Here is a 12,488-nt window from a genome sequence, read left to right as displayed (position 1 = left end):
CCGCGTAAAATATAAAAAAAATTAGAAATAATAAAAACGTTCATGTGCTCCCTAGGGATGGAGTTTGATAGCATTTAACTGAATTCAAATGCAGTTTTAAATCCCTTATTGAATCAATAATCGCCTTTTGTTGGCCGAGATGGTCGAAACACTACAGATTTAAATGGCATCCTAATTTGAGCAGCACAATATATGACCTCACTTTTTTAGCACATTTTCCAACAAATGTGTCCATGAGATCCTGTAGAGCATTATATTTACATAAATATAATAATCAAATGCCATTTAAGTTAGGCTCTAATTAAGTTTTAACAGACAACGAGACGTCTTTTCTGTTATCAGCTGCTGCAACGAGAAACTGACACTTTGGAAAGACAAAAACAAAATAAAGGAAAGTAAAAGCCTAAATCCTCTACTCCATGAAATCAATTTTACTTTCCTAAATCTCCATTATTATTAAATATTCATGTTTCGATCACATTGTGACGCTGATAAAAGGACTGACCATGAGCCGCTAAAAAACCCGAGCACTCTGGCCACACAGGCCTGGTGGTGAGCCGTTACAGTGTAACGTGATTCAGTTTTTTAATAAATAATACATTTCTTCAGATTTAAAAGCAAGACGTCATGGAGTTTGATGATTTAAATCGTAAGTTTAGTAATTCATGCTGGGCTCAGTTAGCACCTTTAAATCCAGACTATGGTAGTCGGATAGAAGATGTTACGGTTACTGCTTCCACTCACAGTGTAAATGTGTTCGGTTCCAGTCTGCCGCCGCAGAAATGGCCGTGGAGCTACACATAAATCAGCAGCCGGATTTATATATGTGTTTTGGCTGTTACTGGTGAAAATGATTGAGGAGAGATAAAAGGTTTGATAAGAGATTCGTGGGTTTAACATATCCGTCTACCGGAGCCCATCCCTGGTCCTCCCTGTCTGTCCTCTGCCGCCTCACTATCTCTTTTCTGGTTACATTTGTGTGTCATGGATGGAGAACAGAAACGGGCGTCTGCAGTGCTGCCCGTCTCTGGATCAGTCTTTGCTTACATGATTTGTGACAGCCACTGTTTGGTTCCATGTCTTGGAAGACCTCGCAAACAGGCCTTTGATCCCCCTCCCCCATCCTCGAGCTTATCGGTACGGCGGTTCGGGTTGTTGAGGGTTCGGCCTGTAAAGCTGCTGCACCCGCACCGGCCGCCCGTTAGCAGGCCAGCCGCCCGGTAACTGTCCAATGACCCTGAGGCCGACCGGCTGACCGTGTCCTGGAACTGGAAGAGGGGTATTGGGGCTGAGGATGTGGGTCTGTCCCGGTTGGGGTTCAGGTGGTGGGGCACTACTTGGATAGCATGGAGCTGAGGCAGGGGGAGAAACGGGATAATGAGGGAGGAGGATGGCTGGCGTGAGGCCGTAGCGTACCTGGAACACTCTAAGAGGTCCCTGCGCTACGAAACCGTTAGGCCTCTGAGGCTCGTGAGGCTGCTCTGAGTCCTTCTTCACCTCCGGGACTTTGCTCTCCTCCGCTCTCTTGTTTTTGCCCGGCTGCCGCTTCGCCTGAGCGATCTCCTGCATCTTCTCCGCCTGAGCCCGGCGGATATGATACGTCTTCCTGGAGCTTTGGAAGGAGTCCAGGAACTCATCCAGGCTTACGTTTCCCTCCATGAACTTCTCCAGCAGCTCCTGTGAAGCAGGGCAGACAAATAAACCGGCATCAGCAGACAGGACAACACACAAAGGGAGGTCCAACTTTGGGGAATCTTTCAAACAAAATATAAAAGTATAAAGAGGATTTAATCGGCTCGGGGTTGTTTACCCACGGACCCAGTATAACATAGTTTGTTGGCTACAATATCTCACTATAAGTACACAGCTAACAATGGTCTATGTTTCATTTGGCAAAGCTTGAAAGCCTTGTGATCTGTCTCTGTATGTGTTCCCAGGACGTGACAAGCCTCGAGCTGAACGTCGAGGACAGACGTTATATTTGTGAAGTAATCACTGTATTAACCACAATGCCAATTTTGACTTAGTTTTACAGGCCTGGAAAGAGTTTATTCACATTTTGGTCAGTTGATTACATTCTTCAAGTTCACACAGGCGAGGAGTGGGACGTTTGTAGCCAAAGTATTGTGCTCCATGTGCATTTACATGCACTGTCTCCAGTAACCTGATTTCTTAGATGCCATGTAAATGAGCTTTCCATTACCGGTATAAGGGATTAGAGAAACACAGTTAACAGAGCAACACTTCAGCTGGTGGAACCTGATTTCATGGTCATGTAGACACATAAAAAGGTTTCTTACAGGGTTTTTACAAGAAAACATGAGCATGACAAAGACTCTGGACAGGGAAAGTATTACTGTGAAATCCGTACGGTGGGATGAAAGGGAGAGATCATTACATTCAGCTGTGCGTCATTGTATTTCTGATCTATTTCAGAGCTTACTATTTGTAAAGCTCAGACACGTTTGTACTATGAGGAAACAAAAAACTGCACATTCTGCCTTAAAAATCAGGATTCTCCAGCAGAAATCGTGTTGCGTCTTATTTGATCTTATGTGTCAAAGATCAAGTAACTGGAAAAAAAGATTGCAAATAAACAGTTAGAAAATGTGTGGAGAAATATGAATATAATAATTGGTCGTTAATATAAATATATTTTGTTGACATACACTGACAAAAATAGCTCATTTAAAATCAGACGAACAACTCTGAGGACTAACTGGTGTGTTATTTAATCATTTGACAAAGTTAGATTTTCATCTTCAATAACTAATTTTGTCAATAAAATGTCAGAATACTGTGAAAACTCACCAAAAGGTGACATAATGTAATATTTTGTTTTGTCTGACTGACAGAATAAACCCCGAAGAATATACAGTTACTTTCTGACTAATCGATTGTCTATTCGTTTTGCCTCCAGTTTGGTCTGCCATTTATTCTCCTCCATATAAATCACTATTAAAAAAAATTAGCACAAGCCAACAATGACAAATGCAAAGTGCTATTCATCCCAATGAGCTGCTTCTTGGATGGAGTTTATTAGTATTTTTGCACAATTATACTGCTTTATTTCAACTACAAGCTGAGAGGACAAAGACACCTTTTGGTGCTGTATTACAAAGACGCACTTTAGTGCAGATTACTGTTTGTACACTCTAGATAAAATTAAATGAGCTTTGCAGGTAACAGCTGTTGTACGTTGGCAGTAAGGCCAAGAAGGCCAATACAGTCACTGCAACCTGATGTTATTTAATGGCGTCCATGCCAGATGGAGAAGCTCTCAGTGGGGGAAGACACTGTGGGAGGAGATGCAATAAACCAGAAACTCCACCAATCAAGTGAGACGGTTGACCAGTGACAAGCGACTTTTAATAAAAGGACATGTGAGAAGTAACACGTATTCCTCTGTGAGGAAGAGCCCCATTGTTGTCTGTAAATCATTAAAAATACATCAATGAGTCACACTGTCACACTCTGTGACATGTTGTATAAATATGCAGTTAAAAATAGTCCCCCAACAAATGCACTATTTGATTGCTACTATTATGCTATTGTTTGATTAATGTTTGCTAAAAACTACAGTGTCCAGGTGTTTTAGTAAACTACTAAGCCTTTATATATTTATAACTATATATCTGTGAGATGATTTGAAAGAATTACAGTACCAAGTGAAGGACTGGCAGGGTGTTGGATATGTTAACAATAAGAAATATATAGAATAACACCAGCTTTTACATTTCAGAGCAGTTTCTCTTGTTTTAGAATTTAGATACGAGTATCAGTATCTTTAAACAAACAAGTTTTAGCACTCATTAAAAGAGCTATGGGTCTACATGCACAGGACAAACAAGGTCACTGTGAGAAATTAGGTTACACAGGATATTTAGATCTGACATAATCAATTAGTCCATCAACAGAACAATCAGCGGCAACAATTTCAATAACGGATTAATCATTTATGAAACCTTTTCATGCAAAAATGCCAAATGTTTGATGGTTCCAGCTTGTGAGAATTATTTGCATGTAATAAACTCAATTTATTTAATATCCTTTTGGCATTTTTCACAATATTCTGTTATTTTACAGACAAAAAGATTAAGAAAATAATCTGCAGATTAATTGATAATGACAATAACTCTACTGTAGATACATGCAAATCAGATAAACAAATACCACATCAATCGTCCAATTTCTTCTTCTGATAGTCATTTTGATTAATAAACAAAAATGCCATTAAACCTAGTCAGTTTTATCCAACACTAGCATTTTAATTCGTTATAGGTGAGAAATGTTTCAGCTTGTTATTTTTTGTTTACATTCTCCACACAGTTCCTCACTTTTTACTTACAATCTCTTTATTCAGAGTAACTTGATCTTTGACATATAATAGAAACAAAAAACCTGGTTTTCTTTATCAGATGTTCAAGAAGAGTCTCTTAATTATTAAGCCATATTTTCAGCTTTATAAATGTGTGCTCAACAAGGACCACGACAAGGGAAAACATCACTTTGGCAGCAGTGTAGTATGACACTGAGACACTGAAGCTGTAAACAAGTGAAAACCCAAAACAGTCAACTCTGCCCTCAGCTCAGCACAATATCTGTACAAATAAAGTACAACAAGGGTCATTTGAACCGCAGCAACTCTCCTGTGAGTGATTTACACATCAACAACAAGTTTAAGTTTGGTTTACTTCATCAGATATCTGTTTTCATGTTGGTACCTGACAAGGAATCTTTCTAATAAGGAAGCTTGTTTGACTTTGGGCGACAGAAGAAGAAGAAGCAGCTTTTGGCCAGTCTTCAAAGACGGGGAATTTTTTGTCTGACACCGAGGCCAAGGAAAAACAGCTTTTCACTGTCACAGTGCTGCGAATACATCCGAAATCTTAAAGATGATGTTTTGGAAGCTGCTGTATTTGTTGTAGAACTATTACAATAAATCAAAGGGAGGGTTTTTCCACTGAAGCCACGAGCGTCTGGGGGCTTAATCTCAAACTACTGAGATCAGGGGAGATAGTCACAGAACAAGACACATTGAAGAGATGTCTTTGTATTGATTCAGGTCTACTGAAACACGTAACCTACATGCAGAAGTGTAATTTTAAGGATTTGTTTTATACAACCTAAAAATGTGGAATTGGTCTTCAACATGCAATTATTGGAAACTCATTTTTATGAATTATTTATTAAAAAAAAACAAACCAAAAAAAAAACCCAGAAGGCATGAACTTACAGACGTGTACCTAATATGTACTGATGTGTCCGTCTCGTAAACAAATGTGCTGTGGTGCTCTCTCAGCATTCGTTCAGCGAGGCTGTTTGGATGGTGCTGGGTGTTGCTTAATCAATCAGTGGCCAGGCGCTCTAATGACTGAGTCATGGCAGTATTGATCGAAGCCATGTGAGGTGGGGGAGGTGTAGTGAGTGAATCAATCCAAGCCTTGAGCAGCAGTGTGGGTTTCATCTGTGAATAAGACTCGATCGCTGTCCTGATTGAGGCCAGAAGAACATGCAGGATTTAAACAGGAGCACTTGTTAGTGCAGCACGTAACAGGTGAAAGTTATTAATTCTAGTAAATGTGCAGCTGAAGCTGAAGGAAAAAGACAAATGATGTAGACGGTCCAAGGATAACAGATACCGTTTTATTCTAACAAGGACCTTCAGGTCTACTTTTATATGTTTTATGTTGACACAGTGCAGATCAGGAAAATGCCAAACACTGATACTGTATACATAAGGTAACACTTGATCTTTAAAAGGCTTAACTGAACCACAAATTGATTGTTAATATTTTTCCTTACTGAAACATCAGAAATGCTCTTTTAGCCTCCAGGCCTCTGAGTGGGTAGGATGCTGTTTGTTTGACAACTGAGCGGGCAGGGTTACCGAGACGGGACTATATCACACCCAATTTTTGATTCCATTTATGGCTGGAATTTATTCAGTTTTAAATCATTCATCAATCAAATCATAGGCCATTAAATTCATCAAACTCATCAGTTACTTCTTTATAGAGTGGTTGTATCGTCAGTGGTCGAGTCCACCATTCGCGGACTGGGTTCAAATAGAGTGTACTGCGCGAGCACAGAGGGTTAGGATTAGGATTCACCGGAAACGACACATGCACATTCGGGAATAAATTAATTTAACAAGAGCAGGCTCATCTGCACACTGCAAGTTAATTAGGCACATATGTCACGTGTTGATGCAACCTGTAGGAGCTGGACAGCCGGCATTTTGAAGAAGAAACCTATTTGGGTTTGTACCAGTAAATGTATGGCTACAGTGATTTCTAAAGTAGACATCAAAATTGAATCATGCAGTGTAAAAACCTCAAATTTATTTCTAAAAAGTAGTAAAACTCTGGGACTTGTGTTATTAAGACATTCTAAGCATCCCCACCAATAAATACAGGTGTCGTCAAATTAGCTAATCTGACAGTAGCAATGCAGTTTTCACGGGTTGTTTGGTAGCTCGTTCAGCAAGCCGAGGTGAAACACAAAACATGTGTCCATACTTACAGATAAGGAGACGTCAGGTAGAAAGTTTATGCGTGATTTAATACAACAAGTCAGTATCAGCCTACGACAGAACAGTGACATTAACACTTTATGCAAATTTATTTAAAATCGTCTGTTTGAAATGAATTTTCTCGAGAAAAGAAAACTGGTAATGAATAAACATCAAACTGGTTAATGATTAGACACCAAAAACTACAAGACCAGAAAATAAAATAGGTTGGGTTTTTGCAATATTTTTCAGTAATATGCATGTTTTTTTTATGTTGAACCATAAAGATGTGCTTTGCAGTTCAATTCCAGTAAAACAATGATCCTGTTAACAAACACAGCCTGTGAAAATTCCACCTATAATCCACCATGAGCTGACTAGGCGAGATCAACAGAGTCAAAACTACAATATCTACTTAGATTATTTGAGGAAGACTGTATTAAGAGATGTTGTTATCTTGGTCCATAAATCTCTAGAGCACACACACACAGAATAAGGCACCACTGACTGAGATTCACTATGGATTTGACAGAATCATGAAAAACAGGTTTTAAACAGGTTTTTAAAAACGGCTGTGTGTGCGGTCTTTGTCGTGTGCACGCATGTCAAGTCAGTACATGAATGTTAAAGTAACAACGTAGTTTTGTGATGGGAGTTATACAATACATACACACGAGTGTCAGTGAACAGGTAATCATGAGAATATGAACATACAGCTTTTGCACCAAGCGGTCTGCTACACTAAAGTAAAGTGACAATGATGATCTCATCATTCTAACACAACTTGATCTATTAGACAGGTTTGAATGCATTAAGGTCACCAGATAATTCATTTTGAATCTGTCTAGTCATTTTCTGATTCTGCTTAAGACCACATTGTTTTTAATCATTTTGATTGAGAATTATTTCCTGCCAAACGTTAAAAAAAGCACTGTTCACGCTGAGGTTCGGGGATTATACTGAGTAACTAGGACAATGTTCCTCAAAAAGCATGCTGTATTATTTTCTAAAATTTTTCAATACTGTAAGCGCCACAAACAAAACAGAAACTTAGCCTACCTCTTCTCTCTTGTGGTAGAGGCACATCACATCTCTCTACAGACAGTCTCTGCATGCACATATACCACCAGGGGTAAATGGGAGAACGTGCTTTGTGATTTTGTACCGTAATGTAAAGGCCAAACAGCCAAATGAATACCTAATCTGAGATGCTCATGTGAGCATGTGATGTGATTGACAGTATAGTTTATTCTCCCACTCAGATGGAGCAGTGACCCGTAAGGATGGGATGTGGTTTGTTGATCTGCCAAGCACGAGTCACCTACAATATGTTAATATCCACCTCAAACACGGCCACATTTTCCTTATGTCTCTTTCCCCAGTTTTCTGTACAAAATGGACTCTTCTTTCACTCAGACAAAAACATCTAATCCCCATCTTAAATTTTTTGTGCTACATGAACACTCACTGAACGAACAAAGACGAATCACTTGGAAAATGAACATTTAAAAACATCCATAAAACTGTAAAATCTGAATGCAGGATTGGCAGAACACGTGTACATTATGTGGAGGGATTTCTGCAGAGGATGCCATGGTGGAAGTGGGTTTAAGTTGCTCTCAGATGTTGGTGGACTGCTCACTGTATGTATATGTCTCATGTCTTTAGAGATCAGATTGCACAGAAGTGGGTGGGCTGTCAGAGAGACTGCAGGCTTTTCAAGAATCATCCACAACTGTGCTGCCAAAGTGATGAAAGACTCTTTGATTCTCAGCAAGAACAAGAGGATAGAGCTCCATTTAAGAAGCGTTTTGTTCGTTTCTTTTTTACCTCTGAATGCTCCTCAGCACGTGCCACTTCTTCCTGCAGGAGGTTCTGCGTCATCTGCAGGCTGTGCTTCTGGACACGAGCCTCTGCAACGACAAAGAAACATCACTGATGCATGCGGAGAGAGGAAGATGAAGTATGACTTCATTGGATTTGGAAGAAAAAAAATCCAGTAACCAAGAAACCACAGCAGAGAAAATTATTTTCCAAATCACAAAGAGCCTTCAGGGTATGTGCTGACGAGGAGATGGTGGTGATGGGGTGGACAGTTGTTGGCTAGAAAAAAGGGAAAACAGGCACTGTAAATATTCAACATTGAGCTATTTTGGGAAGCTGGTCTTGGGTTTGACCACGACTTTGAAATCCATTTTGGAGTCTCATTTTTGCCATCCACTCATATTACTTACTAAAATACACTATAAAGATTTCATAAGTTCTCCTGTATCCAGCCAATACATCTATAACACTTTGATAAACAAATAATCATGGATAAATGACATCACACTTCAGTGTTCATGTGCACACACATACCATGTTTAAATGATTCATGCCTGTGTCTATATGATAAAAAAAAAGCAAGGAGTAATATGGAGGCAGCAGCTCACAAAACCACATCAAATATAATCCGCCACAGATCATTCAAGCTCATTTCAATGTTATCAGGAACAAGCAAGCAAGCAGTGACATGATGACTGACAATGTGTGTTTTTGTCATTATGATGTATTGAGACACTGATGAACACCGGATGCTCCCAATGGTTCTTGAAGGGGTATCACCAGTTTATTAAACTCCGGTCTTATTTTTATCATTTGCATTAGTTATTAAAAAAATAATAAGCTATATTTGTGCATTTCATGGTTTTGAGCTTTCCTCCCAAGTCTTTTAAAAAAATATATTTCTGGCTTGTTACAACTTGGGCCTTATTAGCGTAGTTGCTATAATTCCTATCTAATTATAACACTGTTCGCACAAAGGCAATTTCTGAGCTTTAACAGTGAGTCCAATGGGGCAAGAAACACAAGCAGTCAGATCATCACAGAGCAGTTTAGCCACTTTTCTATACCACATTATTTGAAGTTAAAAATGAAAGTGAGCACACCTGAGATGTCAGTAAAAAGGTAGTTCAGTAGGATGTAGGTGCATAGGTAAAGCACAGTAGCGAGTTGAACTAGAGAGTCAGTCTGAAAACTGGGATGGATGCTTGCAACCAACAATTTGGGTAAAAAATACTTCAAGGAAATCCTCAGAGCTTTGAAACACATTAACAAATGTTACTGATTTAAGGATATTATTTAAGGACGTGACTTAAGTTTAATTAGAACCTTTTACTGATAAACTGAAATAAGATCTGAGAACGGGGAGCCCTGGTGGCTTAGGGGTTAAGGTGCCTGCCATGAACCACAATATTTGTTGTTGTTCTCTATCTCGCTCTACCCTCCTTTCCAGTCATGTGACTGCTAATAAAGCACAGGTTTTCAAACATGATGCAAAGATGCTGTTTGAGGTGAAAGGGACAGGTGCATGCTGGTGTTCTTAAAACAACAGGAAGTTAGTTATTATAGTTTGGCTGCGCAATATATCGTTTCAGCATCATCTGTGCACTGCACCTATGCCCAATAGTCACATCGCAGGATGTGCAACGTCAAGCAAGCCAAATTAACTCAAACACCACAACTTTTTTTCTGAAAACTTGCACGGTTCTCATTTTCCATGACTAATCCATTAGAAGTTTGACTGATGAATCACAATTTACTCCGATTTAAGAGTTCTGGGATACACAGAGTTTGTTAGTAGTGACTAATAAGCAAGCTCTGCATGCACAGCGAACCACCAATCACAATATTGTTCTTAGTTTTTTTTTAAAACAACCAAAGCTCCACCCATCTGTTGTCGAAGACAACTTGAAAATAAGTGAGGAATAGTAGAAAACTACCCAAACATGGATTTGGTTGCAAAAAGAAAAAGTAACTTTTGTAAACAACTCAGAAGGCTGGTGTATAGCTGCTCTTTTATTTTTATTATTTTGTTCAAATTACTGCATTAAAGTATAAGAAAGAATGGTTTGCACTCAAAAGAGGTCTTCAGACTAAAAATAAAATTTTTATTTTCTATTTTTATTTACTTTGATAATGATGGGACGCTTAATTCTTTATAAATAGAGCAATATAATTAATTAATCAGGGGGAAATTCCTATATTTTTCCATGTGGGAATGTATATCACAGAAGAGAAAAATATTGATCCCAGAAATCATAGGAAAAGAGATACTCTTTATAACTCCACATCTTGCCTGAGAATCATCATGTTCTTAAGTTTTCGTATCAAAATAATCCAGTGATAGTTACTGCAGAGGCTGCTAATCGCTATTTTGGCTTACTTTTAATGGTCACAATCTGCCCAAATGTAAACAAATACAGTCTAAAATACGGGGCTTAAGTTGTAGCCAGCTTGAGACTGGGCAAAAACCAAATTACACTTCGCCAATGCCATGTCTAAGTGACGAACAGATACAGCATACAGAAATGGGCACAGCCTGTCTGATAAATGTGATAACAAGCAAAGTACCCTCACACATACACAGCATGTGTTCTCCTCCTGGGCATCATCATCATGAATAGGATTGACCCATCTGACCGCAAAGTGTCTTGTCCCTCCGAGAGACGCTGTGTTACACTACCCCCCCCCCCCCCCCCCCCCCCCCCCACAAGTCAGACTGAGTTCAGTGGAGACTGAGGGGCAAATAAAAGTCACAGTAATGGCAAATAAATCTGAGCCTCTGAGGGAAATATCTAGCCCCCTCTAGACAGATATACAGAGAAAATGTACAGTGTGCACATTTCCAGTCAAGATATTCTCTTTAAAGGTTTCCTGCTTCTCAATGAAGTAGTCTGGCAGTCAATTTATACACTCAGATCTTTACAGGTGATAAATTCCCTTTAAAAAGAGGAAGGTTTTTGAGCAGAAAAACATTATGGCTTCTGCACAGTACGTTCTGCTTTCTATAACGCTGTTGCCTCAGCATTAATAATATAATCGCTCCACGTTACACTTGAGGAACTTTAACACTTTAAGGAATGGCCTTTATCATGACCCCCACACTGCACATGTTGGGTGATGGGGTTGTGTAATGAGAGGTGGCAGCTAGGCAAACAAATGCTCCTACAGCAGCTGTACGTGACCTACATTGAGGAGATGGAGTGGACCAGTAGGCCAGCGCAGCGTGGGGCTGCACTTACACGTGAATAGTGTCGGTGATGGAGTAACACTCTTTGTCTGGGAGCAGGCATGAGATGATGAGGAGTCGAGGCACTGCTGCTGCCACAGACAGTAAAATACAGCTCGAGCACTGTGAGGGCTAAAGATTAAGTTTCTCTGTATGTAAAAAGGCGCTTATTGACAAAGCAAATGGCTGTGGGTAAATGCTACATACCAGACACTTAAGCAAATGTGATTAGAGCTGATCAACTGAAAAATTCATTATCTGACAACAGCTGGCCATTTGAGGGTCACAAAATTCTGTGCATTGATGATATAGTGCTATAAATGGTAAATGACTTGGCTGACAAGATGCATCTATGTTTGCTTTCTTTTTTAGGCACTTCTGTAGTATAAAAGCACCAAGCTGAATATATTGGAGCTTTCAGAAAAATGTTCTCACACGTAATTTTGATGTTGATGTTAATGTGTGCACGACTTGGAAACTGCTAGTAATTCCTATATGTATGAGCCGTATTCCCATAAGTCTCCCAAATTAGAGAAGTGTATCAATTGCTAAATTTAAGAGCGTCAGAAAGATTGTGGTAAAATAGGCATGTGGTTGTTTTTCTTGCCAACAATGTGTTTGAATAGCTGTACTTTGTTAGTTGTTTTTGTTGCATTTTAATATATTGTGTTTATGTATGGCTGCTACCTTGGTCGGGTCTCTCTTGTAAAAGAGATCTTTGATCTCAATGGGACTTCTTGGTAAAATAAAAGGTAAAAAAAACCCCGAAAAAAAGCAAACAGGTTAGCAGGTCAAAGTTGAACCAGAGAGCCATCTATAAACTTTGATGGATGTTTGCAACACACCTTTTGGTCATTAATTTTAACATCCCTGTTAGTTTTGCTTTATATTCCAAGGTCTCTGCAATTAACTTGCAAGTACAGT

The 12,488-nt window shown here is 39.3% G+C and overlaps 1 protein-coding gene across 1 annotated transcript in view; it reads right to left on the bottom strand.

The window, feature by feature from the left end:
• Window positions 1-638: 638 nt before the first annotated feature.
• The window catches only part of vps37d (VPS37D subunit of ESCRT-I), a 30,440-nt gene continuing 18,590 nt past the window's right edge, over window positions 639-12,488 (bottom strand). The window contains exons 3-4 of the mRNA XM_046038755.1: window positions 8,345-8,427; window positions 639-1,677 (exon numbers count right to left, since the gene is read on the bottom strand). Of these exons, the coding sequence (XP_045894711.1) occupies window positions 1,132-1,677; window positions 8,345-8,427 (629 nt within the window). The 3' untranslated portion in view covers window positions 639-1,131. The remainder of the gene's footprint in view (window positions 1,678-8,344; window positions 8,428-12,488) is intronic.

Source organism: Micropterus dolomieu, linkage group LG23, assembly GCF_021292245.1.
Source record: "Micropterus dolomieu isolate WLL.071019.BEF.003 ecotype Adirondacks linkage group LG23, ASM2129224v1, whole genome shotgun sequence".
Taxonomy (NCBI): Eukaryota; Metazoa; Chordata; class Actinopteri; order Centrarchiformes; family Centrarchidae; genus Micropterus; species Micropterus dolomieu.
The sequence above is the reverse complement of the archived record's forward strand: the minus strand, read 5'-3'. Positions and strand labels throughout refer to the sequence as shown.